This window comes from Dendronephthya gigantea, unplaced genomic scaffold (assembly GCF_004324835.1).
Source record: "Dendronephthya gigantea isolate DGI-Jeju-01 unplaced genomic scaffold, DenGig_1.0 000656F, whole genome shotgun sequence".
Taxonomy (NCBI): domain Eukaryota; kingdom Metazoa; phylum Cnidaria; class Anthozoa; order Malacalcyonacea; family Nephtheidae; genus Dendronephthya; species Dendronephthya gigantea.
The window spans coordinates 8,716-29,409 of NW_021163666.1; the positions used below are offsets into that span (position 1 = coordinate 8,716).

Here is a 20,694-nt window from a genome sequence, read left to right on the forward strand (position 1 = left end):
GTCATGCTGCTAAATTGTCGTGCTGGCTACGCCACTGAGTATTTTATTTGCTCGCAGAGCCTCGTCTGCTGAACGTGACCGTCGGCCAGTCTTCACCATGTACGGTGACAGTTATTTTCTGCCTTTTAACTTGCCGACATGCAATGTTTCATTCCACGGTGAGTTTTCAACTTTACTGAAGGCGCTACAATACAATATGCAATTTTCCTTACAACTTGCAATGCAATTATAACTCCGAAGGATGTTAATTTGTAAAGAGTGTTCGAAATACTAAGGAAACGTTAGCAGATCGTAATAGATGTTCGTATTTGACAACTTTAGATGCCTCAGGAGTAGAATGGTTTTGCAATTTGCAAGGAAAGTTGCGTAGTGTAACAGCGCCTTGAGATTGTTTCGGAAAGCTAGTTAAATTTCGATGTAACTTGCAAACATGTAATGTTTCATTGCAATTGCGAGTTGAAAATAAGGGTCATTGGACGGAAGAACGGGACAAGTATCGTAGTTTTCAACATACCTTTTATAAGGGCGGAGACATTGATCTTCCATCCACGGTCGGTTTATCATTTTTTCTGCTTTTTCTATCATTTCTTTATCCTACAAAAGACAAAAAACTTGTTAAATCGTGGATCAATCTAACACTTTTAAAAGCTTTCTCTCCTAACTGAACTAATTTTATTTATACCGTATAGTTCTATCAGTTCTAAATTGTCCTTCATGGAGGTCCAGTAGGGGTCATCCCGTATTGATGCAGTGTTACTACAGGAGGAAACCTGAACTAAACTGACTTTATTTATGCTGGATAGCTGTATCAGTTCTAAACTTCAACCAAACTAATTCTAACAATTCGAAAAAGCTGGGACTTCAGACGAAAAAGGTCAGCCGATTTTGAAAAATCTTAGATGCGGGGTGTTATAAGGCGGTTAGTAATTTCATCATCACCTTCATCCAAGGATGTTCCAGAGCTTCTGAAACCGTGATGCATTTTCTGTGACCAACAGTAAGCAGTTTTGTTATAAGATCCTTAGCTTCACTGCTAACATTCTTCCAGAGGTTGTTCGGAAATTTATACGACCCTTCTTTGACTTGTTTCTCCAATGGGTTATTTGCCTGCTTTGAAAATAAAGAAGATCCGGAAAGTCTAAAAGACGTTAACTTTTCATTGACGTACTCCAATTTTGAAATGAGGTTAAGCTACCTCCAGCTTCATTACAAATCGTGTTCACTACGTGAATTTGAGTAAACTGAAGTATATGGCATACCAAACATATAGTATAACTCCCAGGCTCCAGCAGTCACACGATTTCTTGTAGGATCGTTCTTCAGGCTACGGGATTAACATTTTGGTAGCGAGGTAACTTGGTGTACCACAGAGTGTTTCCATATAGGAATTCTGATCTAAAAAATTAATTGTTATCATTGAGATCTGTAACAATGAGAAATAACTGAACCTAAAACGTTTGCAGAATGCGCTCTGCTTTCGTAAAACGAAATCACGGACAAAACTCGGAATTGAGATTATAGTGACTTCCAGGATTTGCTGGCAATGGTCACATCGAATGGTTTCTTCAAAGACAATTTAAAGGGCAATTTAAACACAAGTTCAATACACAACCGACACACACCTTTATAAGCGTTTCATCATACGAGGAACACAATAAAACATTTTCTGGCTAAAGAAGAAAAAGTTAAATTATGGTCGTTAAAGTTTAGGATATAAAGACAGTAGTGATAAATAAATTAGGGCGTGCTTACCTTCCAATCCCTGTTAGTGATGCCATTTTCATGTAAATGCTAAAAATACGAAACAGTATGAATAAAGTTAGTTTAGTTCAGGCTTCTGCAGTAACACTGGATCAATAACAGATGATCCTTAGCTTGGTGTCATTAAAAGCTCCAATCTCTTCGTGATATTTTCCATAAACTTTAGTCATCGCCTGTGAATGAAATATTCCAATTTGTTTAATTCATTCTTCGAAGGCTACACATGGCTACATTCGCGCTAAACGACATCCTCACCTGAAGGCACATTGCTTTCATAGTTGGTTTAGTTGTCAATAGGAATCAGTGATACAGATCGTTAGACAACTCGAGCCTGAAAACAAAATAGAAAAGTCGATCGAATCTTGAATGGTTTCATCCATGATTCTATACTTCTCTACTACATTCTGCAGGACAAATAACATTGCGTGAACTGTGCAGCAATATAGAGAATAGGGGGAAGCCAGACAGAAAAGCACATGGAAAGTAGTTTGAATATTTGCAAACCCTGATAGATAAATGTCGTGGACTCACACATTTGTTATCGGCGTCTCCTCGTCGTTTTGTTCCAACAAGACTCTCAAATAATAGTCACCTGATAGCAGAGATACGTTACTGAGTTTGATTCCTATCGAGGAATAAGGGGGGGACGCTTTATGAAGAACTGTTAAAAAGCTAGAGCAGTTAGGCTTATCACTAACCTATTTCAGTTCATCAGCTAAACATTCATACAGGACTTCAAACTAAAGGTGATTCCAAAAGACACGTAGTTTCCACTCAGATCTTTTTCCATTGCAAATGCGTGCAAATCAGATTCGAGTGCCCCAGAAGTTCCTCTCGCGTCTGTCACATTGAAAACATAGAAATTGTTTCATACTCTTTTACGAGAACAGTTTAGAGAAAGAGGTCAGGACTATTGAATTTGTCTTGTTATACTCATAGCGACAAGAAATCCTCCATTACATTTCCATTTCCTATATTTTCAACGGAAACTAACCTTAACTTCGAGACTCACCTTGTAATTCCAAATCAGGTTGTACGCTGTCAGATCTTGACTGAATCTGTAAAAAAGATCCGCTTAAATATCATTGCTTTTTCATCTTTCAAACGACTAGAACATTTTCCCATTTTCTTAATATGAACACTTACTTTTAATAAAAAAACTGGATTTAAATTCTCACATTTTTCCTGGATTTGAATCCTATTTTTGTCCTCCAATGCGAGAGATATCCTTCAAGTTGATTCCTCAACGTTCCCCTCGTTTTTCCAGAGCTCTAAGACACAAGTATAGCACGTGAAATAACAGGCTTATACGTACATGCAAGCATGCATTATGAAATTTTGGAACACGATTGTTGATTTAAAACGTACTTCTGCAAGCTTTACATTGTCACGAATTGATAAACGATCTTCTTCAGTCTCTGGTGGCTGAAGGAAAGATAAAAACTTTCCAACAAAATTGTTTCTTTACAAAAAGGTTTTACACTTCTGAATGAATTACCATTTAATTATTTCCTCAGTGGGGCAGTTGGCACAGTTTAAGGATGAATGATGGAGTTTAGTTACCAAAGCAGTTGATACCACTTAGTCATGAATACGATTGGTTAGTCAGAATCACCTCAATGGGTTTATGTAAATAATGGCCCTCGCAAAAAAGTTTTCAAAGATTTCTTACTTCGTCAGGGCTTTCAAGGTAATAGAGCAAACCAGCAGGCTGTGAAAATCGTATTCAAATTTATTACATAATTGTTTATGAACCAAAAATTATGAACAGGAAATCTCGCATTTAAACTTTCTTGTATATTTTAGACATTAAAAACTATAACTACTTTAATACGAACATTATTCTCGCAAGTAATGCCATTGCTGTTGGATGATGCTATGCCAACAATAATGATTATAAATTACTTATGGAGTATGCTTGTTAGTCTCAATTGAACTATTTACAGATGGCTAGTATATAGAGGATTATAAAATCACAAGTTTTAAGATGAATCTGAGAATGTTGCTAAAATACAACTCAGGTCCTGCGGATGGAATAGAGGCTATACCTCTGCAACAATTTGTTAATTTATCACACTAATTCGCACCTGTTCAATAGCGAACGTCTATCAGTGCTTTGCGTAAACATGGCCATGCGTAAGCGTTTTGGTAGAGCGCCCTCGGCAAGCGCCAGAACTTGTATTTTTGCCGCGGTTTCTTCATCAGCTTCCTAAAGTGAAGTTCTAACTAAATATTAACAGATGATTTTAGGCACTTCACACGATGCAGGAATATTCTTGAGGTTTTAAAGGGTCTTAATTTCGAGTGGTATTATACGCACTTCAAATTCAAGCAGGGAACAGTTGATGGAAAAATGAGTCAACTGTACGTCCTCAGTGACAAGAGCATTGCACCGGCATCGCAAAAGCGTAGGTTCGATTCCTGCCGGAGGATCTATAGTTCACTCATTTTTCCGTCATCTGTTCCTGGCTTGATTTGAAGTGTGTATAATACCTCTCAAAATTAAGACCCTTTAAAACCTCTTAAATATCAACTGAACTAATATGTACATTCATCACGGCTAAAAAAATGCAGAGCGTTATAAATGACGTTCGTCAAAGGCAGAAAATTCTCAATGGATGAATGAATGAATAAAACGTACCTCGATTATCGCCTTCAGAACCATGCCAGCACCTTTCACAATTGTTGTCGACGGATGCTGAAATTGTTGAGGAACGAATTCAAAACCACGATTGGTAAGAACCATTAGCGGGGCAATAGTAAAACATACATAAGCGAAGAAATGGTAAAATTGGTACTATTATTTAGTTTTGTCGTAAACCTACCTGGAACAATCGATAAATGCAATGACCCATTTCTAGACAAACAAATAACAGACTTCATGAGTTGCTCCTATGCATGGGTCAAGCTAGTGGACGTGGTAAACTTCACCAAAAAGGTAAAGAGAGAAAGGCTATTTAATCAACTCTCAACCTCAGTCAAAGAGCCATAAACTACCAAGAAGACAAGTTGAATGAAAAGTTCCTCAAATTTCTTTGTAGCATACCTGCAACTTTCTCCAGTAATTTCCCAAACTGTTCATCATCTGTTGTCTCACTAAGAGGAATATGCAATAGTCGATTTATTGTAACAGACTACATGAGTTGATTCAAAATATTGGAAGCAATCACACCTTACTATTAGTTTAACATGAATGTTCAACTTCACCCCCGTATTATTTTAATATATTGCAAAGCAACTAGAACAAACCTGTAAGGAGGACACAGAGCAAACGTCAGAAAATCAAGCAATCCACTTATAACTAAAACCCCAGTAGAACGAATATAGAAGAAAAGTTTTCATGGTTAATCTATTTCTTGTGTTTAGTTAGAAAGGTAGTTCAAATTAGAAAGGCAGTTGCTACGAATCACTTGCTGGGTTTTGCAAGGGAATTTCTCTTCCAAAACAAAGCTATATACATACAAGAGGGATGGAAAAATAAAATGCAAGGGTTCAGCATAGATTATAGGCAACCAACACCGCACATCTTACAACATTTATCGTGAGAATTTCCAACAAACTGCTTAGAAATTTTTCAGAGGATAACAAAGAGCTTTTGTTTATCTGTTCTTGTCGAATGTCATAGTTATCGTGCGTTGGCTATATAAAAAAACAGAATTGGTTTCGATAAAATTGGATCCTGTTAACATTCAGATTTCAAAGTTGGCTGAGTTTATGTGGATTGCAAGTTAAAGGGGTAACACTAATGACAGTGACAGATTTGGCAACATATTACCAGGAAATTCATCGTTAAAGTGTTGGCGCTTTCCTTTATACGGAAAAAACGGCCAGACCGGTCCTATTGTTGATCTCGGTACAGACAGATTACTGGTATTTTAGAGTGTTTCAAGAACTCTGCGTTCAAGTATATCGTTACTTGCATCTGTCTAGCTCGGAAATTTCGCAACTATATTCTTAACGAAATACTCTATTTTAAATTTAAATATGACCGGTCTGACCATTTTGGCCGCTTAAAGGAAAGCCCTCTCTTTACCTGCATCAGAGCACACAGTATGTCGACAGCGGCGTGAGTCACGGCTTCATTATTCCTCTTCAAAGCTTTCACAGTTTTCACACCAACCTTCTCATAGAAGCTGTAAAAACAAAACAGAAACACGGTCTAGAGAAAGTGAGCTGGTTGAGTAAACAGCGTGTGTTGTGGTTAAAGATAAACGTTTCTCACCTAGTGAGCGTTGTGAAACCTGCTTTGGATCCAACCTAATGTCTCAAAGCGTGAAACAGTGCTTCGAGATCTTTATCTGATATTTTGTTTTGGTCTCCTGCAAATAGACGAAACATTTTAACTATTTTATGTATATATTGAATACCTGTGAAGGTAATAGCAGTCAGAATATGTATATTTTAGGGGTGAACACTAAATATATTTATTGGCAAAGATATACAGTACCTTCGTGAGCAATGAGCATTGTGATGGCATTAATGATAAGTCTTTCTTTATTCTCCGGGAAAAGTCCTTACAAAATATTTAAAATCGTTTGAAATATATATTGGAGTTTAAAAGACTTAATATTCCAGCCGTACTTCTGGCGAGAAAAATTCAAATCTACCATTTCATGGATTCGGACCCAGTCAACTCAGCAACCAGAGTTACCGCAGCGTAGTCCCTAGGCCTCTTAACGTTCCTTATACGCGGCGAGGCGGGAACTGAGAGGCCTAGAACAAAATGTTTTGTATTTTGGCTATTTTGTCCCCACTTTCTGTATTGAGGTCAGTTTACGATCCACGACGCGGTTAACTGGCCTTGTTCGACGTCGCTAGTCAAATATTTGCTTGAAATAACCTACGGGATATTAATTATACTGTCAGGACTTCGAAATATCCATACAAACGTTTCAATGTCATTTGCTGTCGACGCTATCGACTATCAAGTAAACTCGAGTCCGTGCGTACATGGTTATGATTATAATAAGCTTCAATCTGCCAATTTAAATTATTCTCGCTTCCTTTATAACGATTATTGTTGTAAATCTAGGTCAACTAATGCATACTAAAATAAGCAGAAAACTAACGTGCGTATGAAAAACACGTGAGTGGAAAACAGCCTTAATCCAGATTTTGACAGAACATTAAAACTCAGTAAAAATGCAATAATATTCTCTAAACAGGATTTTGTCTGCAGAAAAGTACAAAATAAGAAATTGTCAACTTACGTCTTGGGTGACTGCATGAAGTAGACCGCTGTAGGAAATATTGCAGTTAAATCTCTACACATCTTCGGTTAAATTTCCTGCAAGGAACCAGTAATAAGACAATATAAGCTTTTGGAGATATTTCAAAAATTTAAAGTGAAATAAAAAGAGAAATATTTCACCTGGAGACGCAGCGAGGAATTTTAAATGACTGCTTTCTACTTCTTCGTCAACAACGTTATACAATGGACCCCAACGATAACCTTGAAAAATATATCATCTTAAGAAAACAATTCTTCTTTTGCTGTATGTGATGTATTGGACTGACTAATAGGAATACCTGACGAGAAGTGTAATTGTTTGTGTGTTATATGAGATCCCATACGTCAGGAGGAGAATGAAATGAGGGTTCGTATTTACGGCAATCATAGCAGTGCGAGATTTTAATCAGGAAAATTTTGACCATAATTTTCGCTCAATCATCTATGAAAAAGCGTACAGTACCGTCTCTTCGTTGGGGTCGTTTTTACACAAACATCTCCATTTCCACTGCCTCTAACCCCGTGTAGCTAACCAGCCAATGATATATCCCTAGATTGAGTGAAATACAAACATTCAGAACAAGAAATATTTTATATAGCTTCATACAAAATCTGCTTTTTTAAACTACCTGTCGGAAGACGAGTAATTTCTCAGCTGACCGCTTGTGTATTCCAGCCCGAACAACTGAGGATGGTCTCGATAGCTAATTATTGAAAATATCTGACAGAAAAAGAAGTTTTAAAACTATGATATACTATAATACACAAGTCTTAACCAAACGGTATATTCTGGAAAGTAACTGCAAAAATAAAACTATTTTAAGTCGGCTGGATACTTTTTTGCAATTGGACATGTTCAAAATGGAAACGTGAAATAAAAAAGATGATAAAAGCAGTAAACTTGAATCCAGGTCAGAAGACATGGAGTGTTTGGAGTGTTTGGAGTGTTTGGAATGTTTGTTTTTTTTCTTTCAAGGTCTGAGATGAATTACTGGAACTGACATGGAATGTCGCATGACTTACTGAGCTAAGGGGATGAAGGCTGACGATGTTGAACATATATTATAGTAATAATAGTTTATAGTTTATTATATATTATAGTAATAGAGTTGATGTTCGCGGGCATAAATGTGTTTTTGGCCCTCCTCGCGGAACACATTTTAACCCTCGCTACGCTCGGGCTAAAATGAGTTCGAAGTCGGGCCAAAAACACATTTATGACCGCGAACATCAACTCTATTGTTATATTATTATCACTATAACATACACATGAGTATATACAAAATTAGTAAAATACAATAATTAGTAAATAGATTTGAATAAATATAGTTCACCTGGTGCAAGGCACTTTTTAATGATAACTCCAAGCTTATACTTTCTGGATAATTTAATACATTCTATAGGGTTTAATGATCAATATAGGGATAAGTATCATAAAATTGTTTGGCTGTTGGGGTGTATAAACTATCAAAACTACAAAATTATATCCTGTCAAAATTTCGAATTCTAAAATAATGCCGGGTTTATGGTCATTTGAATTTGCTTGCTACTTTTATAATATGCAAAAAAGTAGACGGTAGACACTGATTTTAAGTTCAAATTTATAATATTTCGAAAATATATTATGCATTATTAATTATATAACATACCTTGAATAAATTTGAAGTTTTACATGATTCAAGAACATTTTCATTTGTATACCGAACTGTTTCGCCTTTGGATTTGATTCCGTTCATTAGTCAAAGTACACTTCAAGATGTCGGGCTTCCCTTCAAAATTGTCGAGGCCTGGGATATGACGGTGCTAGTGCTGTGTCCAGCCAGGTAAAAGGTATTTCTGGGAGAATATTAGAGAAAAACCCGAAGGCGTTGCATGTTCATTACTCCAGTCATCGTTTAAACCTTATTGTTGCCAAAGCGTGTTCAATTCTTCCAGTGAAAAATATGTTGAGTCAGGCACAAAATATCGCCAGCTTTTTTATCAGTTTCCCTATCCGCTCACAGTATCTAAGTAAAAAGATGAAAGAGTTTGGTTTAACCCGTAACAAGCTCGCAAAGCCTTCCACGACACGATGGGTAGAACGAATAAGATCCCGCGATGGTTGTTTGGATGCATTCAAAGTTATCTACGAAACACTCAATTTTATGCAGTTTGGAGGATCGCAGGAAGGGCCATTTCCTAGATTAGCTAGTGACGCACAGTCTCATTTTCGCAACGTGGAGAAATTTGAATTTATGGCTGCTCTCATTATCACCCAACATGTTCTGGATCATACTTTGTCATTGACGGTCCAATTAAAGAAGAAAAAAAAATCGATATTGCGGAATCAATAAAACAGATTAATCTTTTAAAGGATGAAATGGCAAAACTACGTGCCTCTGTAGATTTATTCCACAATGAATACTACGACAAGCTGTAGGAATTAGCTAATAACCTCGACGTGGCTGAGTGTTTTCCCCGGGTATGTAAAGCTCAAACAAAATGTGATAATAATCGTACCAGTACAGCAGGTGGTTACAACAGATTATTAAGAGTCGTGCATAGGCCACGTGATAACGAAACATTCTGAGCTCATCAATGAACAATTGTAAAGGTTTTATTGTAACTCATAGGAAAACCTAAGGATATATTTTGTAAAATCTATTATATTACGAGTGTCTTTTCCTAAGTCTACCGACCCCTGAATTCCCCACGCTATCGTCACCCTGTAATAAATAAGTAACGTTGCAAGTCCTCACCTTCAACCACAAGGATTAAATTACGTAATTCGAAGTGCAAAATTGAGATTACCGGTTTCTAAGTTTACCGGTTTATAATGCTCAGTATTTAATAATCCGTATAAGACCAATTTATCATTATTATTACTTGACTTACGGATTCATTAAGTTTATCCTCGTCTTAACTCAAAAAAGTTTTCAAAGGACTTGCATCCAGAAGGGATTTACCAGGAACAGGCTAAAATTAAACAGATGTTGAGATTAATGCACGATGATGATTCGTGATCTTAAAATTGCTACCTTTTGAAACTCTTCACGAGTTAATAAGCCTTGACTGTTCCCTGTGAAAGAAAAATAGGTAAATATAGTCATATTATAATATATATTTCCTCCATATTGCAAAGGTAATTTCGCTTGCCTTCAGTTTCTTCCTTGTGTAAAACAGTGTCTTTGGAATCTGGTACGACATCAATCTGAAACGATTGTAAAATGAAAAAGCTAGTCTAAATCAAAGATCTCTTTCTTTTCTGCTTCCCCTGCCAGTCATGTTAGTAGCAATATAAGGGATGGATAGTGAATGTTCTTGCACGAAATAAATTTCATGCAAAGCGAGTTTGAAGAGAAATTCTTACCATAAAAGCGCTTGGTCCATATCTCGGACTACGACTCAAATATCGAGTTCGTTGAACAAATGCCGAACCAAGATTCAACTTTTGACCGGAATCTTGTAATAAAATCGACGAGGGTGAAGATCTGCCGTGTTCTGTAAGCAGCATCTTTTGTTCTGCGCTGTCTAAAATGTTGGCAGATAATTTGTTCATTTCGTAAATGCGCGAACAATGGCCGATCTGTTTTAACATTACAAACCTGACTCCTTGAATTCGGTTTTCTTCATTTCAACATCATCCCGGGTATCTTCAATATTAGTTTCCTCATCTTCTCTACACGATGCGAGGCGATCTTTGACAAGATCTACAATCAATGTACGCTGTCTGTGCTCTTGCTAAGAAGTTCTGTTGTAGTTTCAAGGCGTTTTCTGGCTCCTTCTTTAATGAGTTCGGCCGATAAATCATCTGAAATACAACAATATCAATTTGACATTCCGCCAACGGAATGCCCAACCGAAACATTGAACAGGTTTGACCCATCGTTGACCTTACCAAAGAGTTGTTTTGGAATTAAACTTTCATAAATCTCAGTCTTTCACACCGCTGGTCGTCACAAGATGTTTGAGTCACAAGATTTCTGTACTGAGCCTACGGTACCAGTGGGCTTTAAATCGCGGGTAAGAAGGTCAGATGCTTTGGTATCGAATTTTGTGTTTGGCACCTGGCTAGAATCATCTGCACGAGTTTTTCTATCAGTTGAAGAAGCCTGGAAATGACAAATACGTTCCTAAGAGCTTTCACTAGAAGAATATTAAAACTTGGTCGCTCTTGCAAATATATCTATTGAAAATTCAGCAAGCAATCCCCCTGGCAATAGAATGACATGTGGACTTACTTTCGTGATAATGGCACGAATTGTTTTCTTAACAATAGCGGACAGTTGACAAACCAGGATGAAATGACATTATCAGCAAGAGCTACAGTGTATTGAGAGTATCTAAGGTGAAACATATCAGTTCGTTTATATTTTAATCATTTTGACAAAACCAATAATAAAAAGTTTCAGATGTTATCGCGTTGAGCCAACTTCGATGATTCTGTGTAAGGCAAACATATTCCAAAGACTTGTTTCAACTGGATCGCTGTGAAGTATTTGTAATAAGCACAAAGCTGTTACAATGCGATTTAAACGATTTAAAAGAATGTTACCAACTTTTCGCCGAATACGATTGTGTGTTTACACAACCTAGCTCTCTTTAGGGGGTACATTGATATTTTGTAACAGATTTCATAATTTACGTAACTTCAAGAAACATACCAGAGGGAAATTCTAGCAGTGGTATGGCAACTTGAGACGTTGGCGAAAGTTTAGTAAACTTTTCCAGATATTGTGGGAGCAGTCTAAGGACAGAAAATTTAGTAATTATTACTTAAAAAATCATATATTTGTGAAGGAGTATCTCGCATCACAAGAGACGTTACGTTTAGGCTGGAGTTTATTGAAAAACGTTTCTGTAAATTCACTGAGCACATTATCAAGGCACGATTTCAAATATCTCCAAAGAAATAAACTTCTAAAACGCTGCAACTACTTAAATCAACTTCATTCTTACAAAGTGCTAATGGAAATAAAAAAACGTCTCAAATTCCAGACTATTTTAGGTAGCTATACCTTGCCATAACTGAAGGCATTTCTAACATACATACGGTGAGACAAGATACGCTTAACGTCGCGAAATGAACAACCAAGTACGCATCAGACAACACTAGACGAAATATATAACAACGTTTAAGCAAGAACAGACAACCGCTGAAAATAAAGTCACGCAGATTCTTACCTGTTCATCTTGACCAATAAAAATGTGGTACGTACACAGCTCCGTTAATACCTGCACGTGTTACAATAAAATATCCAATTAAATCATTAGTATGGTATGATATAATTATGGTATGATATGCATGGTTATGGTATGGTATGATTTCGTTATGGTATGGTATGGTGTGATATTATTATGGTAAGATATGGTTATCGTATGGTATGATTTAGTTATGGTTAGTTATGGTATGATATGATTATATGATATGATTATATGATATGATTATATGATATGATTATATGATATGATTATATGATATGGTATGGTTATGGTATGGTATGGTTTTGGTATAATTATGGTAAGATATTATGATATATGCAAAAAACTGATTGATAAGAACCGTACTGGAAAAATTCTAGCGTACAAATGAGGTCGGCGCATATCGTTAGGAACACGAAATAATCCAGGAAGAAAATCGTAATTTGAAACCTGAATGCAAAGTAAAATTTTTAGTTCATGATTTTGGTGTGAAAAGTACACAACTTCACTTCCCTTCCCATTTTAGAGAAGACTGTAGATATTGAACGTAAATATTGCTTTCCAGAAAGTATCAAGTTTTTATCTTGCACTGCCTCTGGAAAGTTCCTCAGAAGAACATCCAACACCTCCCATTCCAATTCCTAGAAAATGAAGAAAGTTGAACTTCAATCGAAACTTAATGCCAGATGATATATTATGATAGAAAAGTTTACCTGTTGTAAGCACACAAGAATAACATTCATCGCCTCGCTGTAAGGCAGTGAAACAATCCCGTTTGTCTTATCTTCTGCAGAACTAAAACAAAAATGAGAATGTATTACGCAAACAAGAAAAGGAATTTTGGAAGCAGAATACCTGACATACGTGGCACTATCGTCATTAACCAACATTTTCTTTCAGAACAAACAAAATACGAAGTGAATTAAACTTTTCTACTTTTGTCTTGCACAAGGCCTAGACGTTGTCAGCTCGCAACTGAGGAAACATTGAAGAATCTTTAAGAAAACACAATGTGAGACATCATAGAAAAATCGCGAGAAATAGAATTGAATTTGCCTTACCGAAAGCCGTATTTCCGATGCACTATACGTCCGATAGCCATTGTCATAATGAGTTTTTATGTGGTACACTAATATATTGAATATTCGTTCGGCTCGTTCTTGAGGTTTACGAAACAATTTCATCTGCAAAAATAGAATGAAATTACTGAAAGAGAAGCAAGTGTGGCATTAAATTACACTTATTTTTGTTCACGAAAATAACTTCATCACAATGAACGAATATGTGTGGACAATCTCTGCATGTCCTTCATTACCTTGAACAAGCGTACTAATCCTAATACAGCCTCCTTGATGTCTTTCTATGCTGTTTCATCCTGAGGCTGCAGCAACAAAGACAAATTACAGTGATTAGATGTAATTTTATGTCTCTAGATGTTCCTACATATACCTTGCAGTCTCTATAATTACCTTACATGTTCTTTACATGACGGCTTAACGTATCGTTTGAGAGGATCAACTGGACAGTGGCAATCTGGAATTGATAAATGAAATATATATCCTTTTACTTCATTGATGCGTTTGCATTCACGACCCCCGTGTAAAACGATCCAATTTGCGGATATATAGTTAGGTTCAGGTCAGGAAGCTTTCACTGATAAGAAAGAGTTTTTATTGAAGTACAGTATCAGCTCATCACGAATGAAGAGGGAAATTGGAGTGGAGAAATGAAACCGTCTGAAAACGATTGTATTGAGTACCTTCTCGATTATATGCAAAACATCGCAAACTTTCGGTGAATCAGAGGATTCAATAACATCGACCAGAAGCTGGACAGCTCGGATCCGCACAGAAATATCCCGATCTTTGACAATGTGGTCTAAATGTGGCAACACTGAATTCTCAAGTATTTCTTCCTGTAAAAAACAAGGAGTTATAAAACTAGAAAAAGATTCATAATATCGCTAATGTCTAGAAAAATGGACTAAAATTTATTCAAAGTACTAAAATTTTATACCTCATATAGTGGAGATAACGTTCCTAATATGTTACAAAGCACATTTAGAGCTTTAATTCGGTTGGCCGTCCTCTCTTCACATCTAAAAAAAAATTCCCATTAGGATAAGACTGAGGCTACATAGAAATACATCACGAACTTAAACAAAAATCAACATACCAAAATATTACATTTTTACATAACAAAATATAAAGAAAAAAGAAGACCACACACTTGAAGTATTTCTCCACCAAATCTTTAATATTTTCAAACCAGTTTTCGCAGTAAGGATGAAGAGACTGGGAACGATGAGAAACCAGGAGAATAACTGAGGATTACTGCAAACAACGACATTTCATTTAGCTGCAAACAACGACATTTTATTTAGCTAAGTGGCTTCCGTTAGATCTTCATATATTTTATTAATTTTGTCCTCAAAGAAAGTCATAAAATTGTTAGCTAGATTCTCATCAGATTGGCACACAGGATATTGAGAATCAGGGGTATAATGTAGTAACTTTCCAACGGTTTTAAATAATTTCTTTTGGTCACTCCCATTATCTCTAACAATTTCAGAATAATAACGAGTACGACTTTTCTATAATAGCTCACTGACACGGCGACATTGCTGACTGTATTTTAGACGATCACAGGATTGTCTTGACTTACGCCATACCCGCTCGAGTTTCCTTCTGATACGTTTTTCGTTTTTAATTTGTTCAGTGTACCAAGGTGCAGCTGGACGAATAATTATCTCTCTGGAAATAAGTGGTACATGATGATCCAGAATTTTGGGCAGCTCCGAGTTGTATTGGTTGACTTTCGCACTTATATCAGCCGTGTTCCCAGTGTTAATCGGAGATAGCCTAATTTCATTAAGGAACGAGTCCATATTGATTGCTTTAATTTTACGTGACTCCACGACCCTTCTCTGAAACAATGGTTTTTTAAAATTGAGTTCATATGTAACCGTGTAATGGTCAGATAAAGATGGATCATGAACGTCAATAGATTGAACAATATTTTCCTCATGGCGAGACAAGATAAGGTCTAACGTGTGACCAGCAAAGTGTGTTGGTTGTTGTACACGTTGTTCGAGATTAAAAGAATCAACAAGATTGAGAATTTTTTTTGTTGTTAATTCCAACTTATCGTCTACCTGGAGGTCGATATAATACGATTATATTTAGAATTTGAGATGACACATTGATTTGCATACCCATCACTTCGAAAGACTTAATATGTGAGAACATTTTCGCCGAGTCCAGCTTGACTTTTAAAGTGTTGTTGTATAGTATACCAATGCCTCCCCCTCTACCTTGTTGTCTCGAGATATTGTTAAAGGAGTAGCCCTTCGGGGTGAAATTCCCAAAAGATATATGATCAAATTTGTCAGGGTGAAGCCAGGTTTCTGTAATCGCAAATATATCAAATTCATTCTCAACCACATAGTCTTTGACTAAATTCGCTTTGTTCCGAATAGACCGTCAGTTGAGAAGACCAAAAGAACAAAGCTGAGTAACAGCTGTATCAGGAGTGTTGGCAATGCCTGATAAAGGAATATTGATGAGATTGATTCTCTTAATATAATTTCTGCCATATATATTTACAGGCTTTGGGACACGGTCCGTGATTCTAACAGGGATAGCTTCCTGATGATTTGCAGGATGATAGTGATTGTATAGTGTGGCGGTGGTGTTTGCAAAGTAGGTATTATAGCAAATATTCCTATAGGTCATATGGAACAACCAACCTTTCTGTAGATTCAACTGCCCAAGCATTGAACTAAGCTCCTCAGGATTATTAGCGGGTCGAAACGTGTTCATCAAACGTAACTGCTTTCGATGTTGAGACATCTCATCCGACTAATTATTATCAAAAGATTGAGGACCAGGATTAGGCGAAACATCCACACACATTGTTAGATCCTGCTTGAAGGCTTCGTACACAGGACTAGACTAACAAATCCATGTTTCGTTTCTTTAGCAATCGCAAATGAGACTTTGTATTTAGATTCAAAACCAACTCGTTGTATGTTGACCCGACATCGAAAAGCAATATCTCCACAAATACTCAAGGTTATGCCATCCGCAGCCAATCCATCCAAATCCGTGCAATTAGTACTCTTAAATGCCATATTAATTGGTCGAGATGTACGAAACTCGTTAGATGAAATAAATATCATAAAAAATATATAGAGCTGCCGACCAACCGACATATTGGTCGTGAATTAAGCAGTACGAAAACACAATATTCATTTCCATACACCAAAAGATGGTGATTCAATGATAACATCACGTTATCAGCTTTAGAGAATTTCTTTAAAAACTTGTTTAACGAATCGGATAGAAGCAAACGGGAACGAGAAGAAAAAGAAGTTGTGAAATCATTGTAAGTGTGTTTAGTTCTATTTAAACCCGACAACTTTACTTGTTCAGGGAAAGACATATTAGAGTTGTTTACTAGTAAAAGCTATGTACACACACCTTGGGTGGTGGTGGACAAAATATTGAATCATTGGTTATTTTTATTCTAGATCACTAGCTGCCTGTGAAGGAACATACAAAATTTTACTAGAATGCTACAAAAACAGCTGGATTGAAGGTTGTCAAACTGAAATGGTCTCCCAAGTGGCAAATCGATTGCTCGAATCCTACCATAACCGTGTTTCATTATAAATCTGTGAAAAGGATAAAGTAAATTAAATGAACATGGCCGTTCAGCACAAGTACTTGTAGTCGATTGGAGAAGACAATTGTCTCCCATGCGGTAAATCGATGGTTCGAATCCTACCATAACCGATTTTCATTATAAACTTCGTCAAAAGAAATACAGTAATTAAATAACCATGGCCATTCCCCATAAGATCTTGTAGTCTAGTGGCTAATGCAATTGTCTCCCAAGTGTTAAATCGATGGTTCGAATCCTGCCATCACCTTTTTTCATTATGAACTTCGTGAAAAGAATAAAGTAAACTAAATAACCATGGCCGTTCAGCACAAGACCTTGCAGACTAGTGGCTAAGACAACTGTCTCCTAAGTAGTAAATCGATGTTTCGAATCCTGCCAAAACCATTTTTCATTATGAACTTCATGAAAAGAATGAAGTAAACTAAATAACCATGGGCATCCAGCACAAGACCTTTTGGTCTAGTGGCGAAGACGATGGTCTCCCATGTGTTAAATCGATGGTTCGAATCCTACCATAACCGTTTTTTCATTATGATCTTCGTGAAAACGATAAAGTAGATCAAATAAACATAGCCGTTCCCCGAAGTACTTGTGGTCTAGTGGCCAAGACAATTTTCTCCAAAGTTTTAAATCGATATTTGGAATCCTGCCAAAACTATTTTTTATTGTGAACTTCGTAAAAGGATAAAGTAAACTAAATAACCATGGCCATCCAGCACAAGATCTTGCAGTCTAGTGGCGAGGACAATGGTCTCAGAAGTGGTAAATCGATGGTTCGAATCCTACCACAACCGTTTTTCATTATGAACTTCGTACAAAGGGTAAAGTAAACTAAATAACCATAGCCATCCAGCACAAGACCTTTTGGTCTAGTGGCGAAGGCGATGGTCTCCCAACTGTTAAATCGATGGTTCGAATCCTACCATAACCTTTTTTCATTATGAATTTCGTGAAAGCGATAAAGTAGATCAAATAAACATAGCCGTTCACGCAAAGAACTTGTGGTCTGGTGGCTAAGACAATTTTCTCCCAAGTGCATGTTAAATCGATGTTTCGAATCCTGCCAAAACTATTTTTTATTATGAACTTCGTGAAAGGATAAAGCAGACTAAATAACCAGGGTCATCCAGCACAAGACCTTACGGTCTAGTGGCGAAGACGATGGTCTCCCAAGTGTTAAATCGATGGGACGAATCCTACCATAACCGTTTTTCATTATGAACTTCGTGAAAAGGATAAAGTAAATTAAAAAACCATAACCGTGCAGCACAAGACCTTGTGGCCTAGTGGCGAAGACGATTTTCTCACAAGTTTTAAATCGATTGTTCGAATCCTACCATAACCGTTTTTCATTATGAACTTTGTAAGAACGGTAAAATAGATCAAATAAACATAGCCGTTCACCCGAAGAACTTGTGGTCTAGTGGCGAAGACGATGGTCTCCCAAGTGTTAAATCGATGGTTCGAATCCTACCATAACCGTTTTTCATTATGAACTTCGTAAGAACGGTAAAATAGATCAAATAAACATAGCCGTTCACCCGAAGAACTTGTGGTCTTGTGGCAAAGACAATTTTCTCCCAAGTGTTAAATCGATGTTTCGAATCCCGCCAAAACTATTTTTTATTATGAACTTCGTGAAAGGATAAAGTAGACTAAATAACCAGGGTCATCCAGCACAAGACCTTGTGGTCTAGTGGCGAAGACGATGGTCTCCGAAGTGTTAAATCGATGGTTCGAATCCTACCATAACCGTTTTCATTATGAACTTCGTAAAAGGATAAAGTAAACTAAATAACCATGGCCATCCAGCACAAGATCTTGCGTCTAGTGGCGAGGACAATGGTCTCATAAGTGGTAAATCGATGGTTCGAATCCTACCATAACCGTTTTTCATTATGAACTTCGTGAGAACGGTAAAATAGATCAAATAAACATAGCCGTTCACCCGAAGAAATTGTGGTCTTGTGGCAAAGACAATTTTCTCCCAAGTGTTAAATCGATGTTTCGAATCCCGCCAAAAATATTTTTTATTATGAACTTCGTGAAAGAATAAATTAGACTAAATAACCAGGGTCAACCAGCACAAGACCTTGTGGTCTAGTGGCGAAGACGATGGTCTCCCAAGTGTTAAATCGATGGTTCGAATCCTACCATAACCCTTTTTGATTATGAACTTCGTGAAAAGAATAAAGTAAGTTAAATAACCATGGCCGTTCAGCACAAGATCTTGCATTCTAGTGGGTAAGACAATTGTCTCCCAAGTGGTAAATCGATGGTTCGAATCGTGCCATGACCTTTTTCATTATGAACTTCGTGAAAAGAATAAAGTAGATTAAATAACCATGGCCATTCAGCACAAGATCTTGTAGTCTAGTGGCTAAGACAATTGTCTCCCAAGTGCTAAATCGATGGTTCGAATCCTGACATGACCTTCTTCATTATGAACTTCGTGAAAAGAATAAAGTAAACTATATAACCATGGCCATTCAGCAGAAGACCTTGCAGTCTAATGGTTAATACAACTGTCTTTTAAGTGGTAAATCGATGTTTCGAATCCTGCCAAAACCATTTTTATTATGAACTTCGTAAAAGGGTAAAGTAAACTAAATTACCATGGCCATCAAGTACAAGACCTTGTGGTCTAGTGGCGAAGACGATGGTCTCCCAAGTGTTAAATCAATGGCTCGAATCCTACCATAACCGTTTTCATTATGAACTTCGTGAAAAGGATAAATAAATTAAATAACCATAACTGTTCAGCACAAGAACTTGCAGTCTAGTGCCGAAGACAATCGTCTATCAAATAGTAAATCGATGGTTAGAATCCTGCCATGACCTTTTTCATTATGAACTTCGTGAAAAGAATAAAGTAAGTTAAATAACCATGACCGTTCAGCACAAGACCTTGCAGTCTAATGGTTAAGACAACTGTCTCTTAAGTGGTAAATCGATGTTTCGAATCCTGCTAAAACTATTTTTATTATGAACTTCGTGAAAGGATAAAGTAGACTGAATAACTAGGGTCATCCAGCACAAGACCTTGTGGTCTAGTGGCGAAGACGATTTTCTCCCAAGTGTTAAATCGATGGTTCGAATCGTGCCATGACCTTTTTCATTATGAACTTCGTGAAAAGAATAAAGTAGATTAAATAACCATGGCCATTCAGCACAAGATCTTGCGTCTAGTGGCGAGGACAATGGTCTCATAAGTGGTAAATCGATGGTTCGAATCCTACCATAACCGTTTTTCATTATGAACTTCGTGGAAAGGGTAAAGTAAACTAAATAACCATAGCAATCCAGCACAAGACCTTGTGGTCTAGTGGCGAAGACGATGGTCTCCCAAGTGTTAAATCGATGGTTCAAATCCTACCATAACCGTTTTCATTATGAACTTCGTTCAAAGGATAAAGTAAATTAAATAACCATAACCGTTCAGCACAAGATCTTGCTGTCTAGTGGCGAGGGCGATGGTCTCCCAAGTGTTAAATCGATGGGACGAATCCTACCATAACCGTTTTTCATTATGAACTTCGTGAAAAGGATAAAGTAAATTAAAAAACCATAACCGTGCAGCACAAGACCTTGTGGCCTAGTGGCGAAGACGATTTTCTCACAAGTTTTAAATCGATTGTTCGAATCCTACCATAACCGTTTTTCATTATGAACTTTGTAAGAACGGTAAAATAGATCAAATAAACATAGCCGTTCACCCGAAGAACTTGTGGTCTTGTGGCAAAGACAATTTTCTCCCAAGTGTTAAATCGATGTTTCGAATCCCGCCAAAATTATTTTTTATTATGAACTTCGTGAAAGGATAAAGTAGACTAAAT

The 20,694-nt window shown here is 36.9% G+C and overlaps 1 protein-coding gene and 4 long non-coding RNA genes across 8 annotated transcripts; all 5 read right to left on the reverse strand.

Moving 5' to 3' along the window:
- Positions 1 to 382: 382 nt before the first annotated feature.
- On the reverse strand, positions 383 to 1,783 carry LOC114544125 (calcium/calmodulin-dependent protein kinase type II delta chain-like). 4 transcript variants are annotated; one of them, XR_003690302.1, is made up of 5 exons: positions 1,753 to 1,783; positions 1,623 to 1,670; positions 1,260 to 1,395; positions 940 to 1,107; positions 539 to 594 (listed from the first exon to the last, which is right to left on the reverse strand). XR_003690302.1 is itself a non-coding variant. In XM_028562851.1 (3 exons), exons 1-3 carry the CDS (start codon positions 1,205 to 1,207, stop codon positions 406 to 408), a joined length of 369 nt encoding a protein of 122 aa, XP_028418652.1. In that variant the 5' UTR covers positions 1,208 to 1,269; the 3' UTR covers positions 383 to 405. The 4 variants fall into 4 exon arrangements, 2 of the variants coding, with proteins under 2 accessions (XP_028418652.1, XP_028418651.1); XR_003690301.1 differs by having other exon boundaries at positions 940 to 1,110; XM_028562851.1 differs by lacking the exons at positions 1,623 to 1,670; positions 1,753 to 1,783 and having other exon boundaries at positions 383 to 594; positions 1,196 to 1,269.
- Positions 1,784 to 1,890: 107 nt separating this feature from the next.
- On the reverse strand, positions 1,891 to 2,332 carry LOC114544123. Its single transcript, XR_003690299.1, has 3 exons — positions 2,293 to 2,332; positions 2,017 to 2,092; positions 1,891 to 1,934 (listed from the first exon to the last, which is right to left on the reverse strand). It is a non-coding gene; the product is annotated as an uncharacterized LOC114544123 (long non-coding RNA).
- Positions 2,333 to 2,801: 469 nt separating this feature from the next.
- On the reverse strand, positions 2,802 to 3,169 carry LOC114544124. Its single transcript, XR_003690300.1, has 3 exons — positions 3,130 to 3,169; positions 2,940 to 3,032; positions 2,802 to 2,819 (listed from the first exon to the last, which is right to left on the reverse strand). It is a non-coding gene; the product is annotated as an uncharacterized LOC114544124 (long non-coding RNA).
- Positions 3,170 to 7,171: 4,002 nt separating this feature from the next.
- LOC114544126 lies at positions 7,172 to 7,662 on the reverse strand. The gene is made up of 3 exons (XR_003690303.1): positions 7,621 to 7,662; positions 7,455 to 7,541; positions 7,172 to 7,213 (listed from the first exon to the last, which is right to left on the reverse strand). It is a non-coding gene; the product is annotated as an uncharacterized LOC114544126 (long non-coding RNA).
- A 10-nt stretch (positions 7,663 to 7,672) lies between these two features.
- Positions 7,673 to 8,911, reverse strand: LOC114544127. The gene is made up of 3 exons (XR_003690304.1): positions 8,641 to 8,911; positions 8,326 to 8,388; positions 7,673 to 7,712 (listed from the first exon to the last, which is right to left on the reverse strand). It is a non-coding gene; the product is annotated as an uncharacterized LOC114544127 (long non-coding RNA).
- Positions 8,912 to 20,694: the final 11,783 nt, after the last annotated feature.

What these genes read in the sequence shown, in the direction of transcription:
- LOC114544125 (XM_028562850.1), bottom strand. An exon ending in TGGAACATCCTTGGATGAAG is followed by an intron (nt 595 to 939) that starts GTGATGATGAAA and finishes TGTCTTTTGTAG; the next exon opens with GATAAAGAAATGATAGAAAA.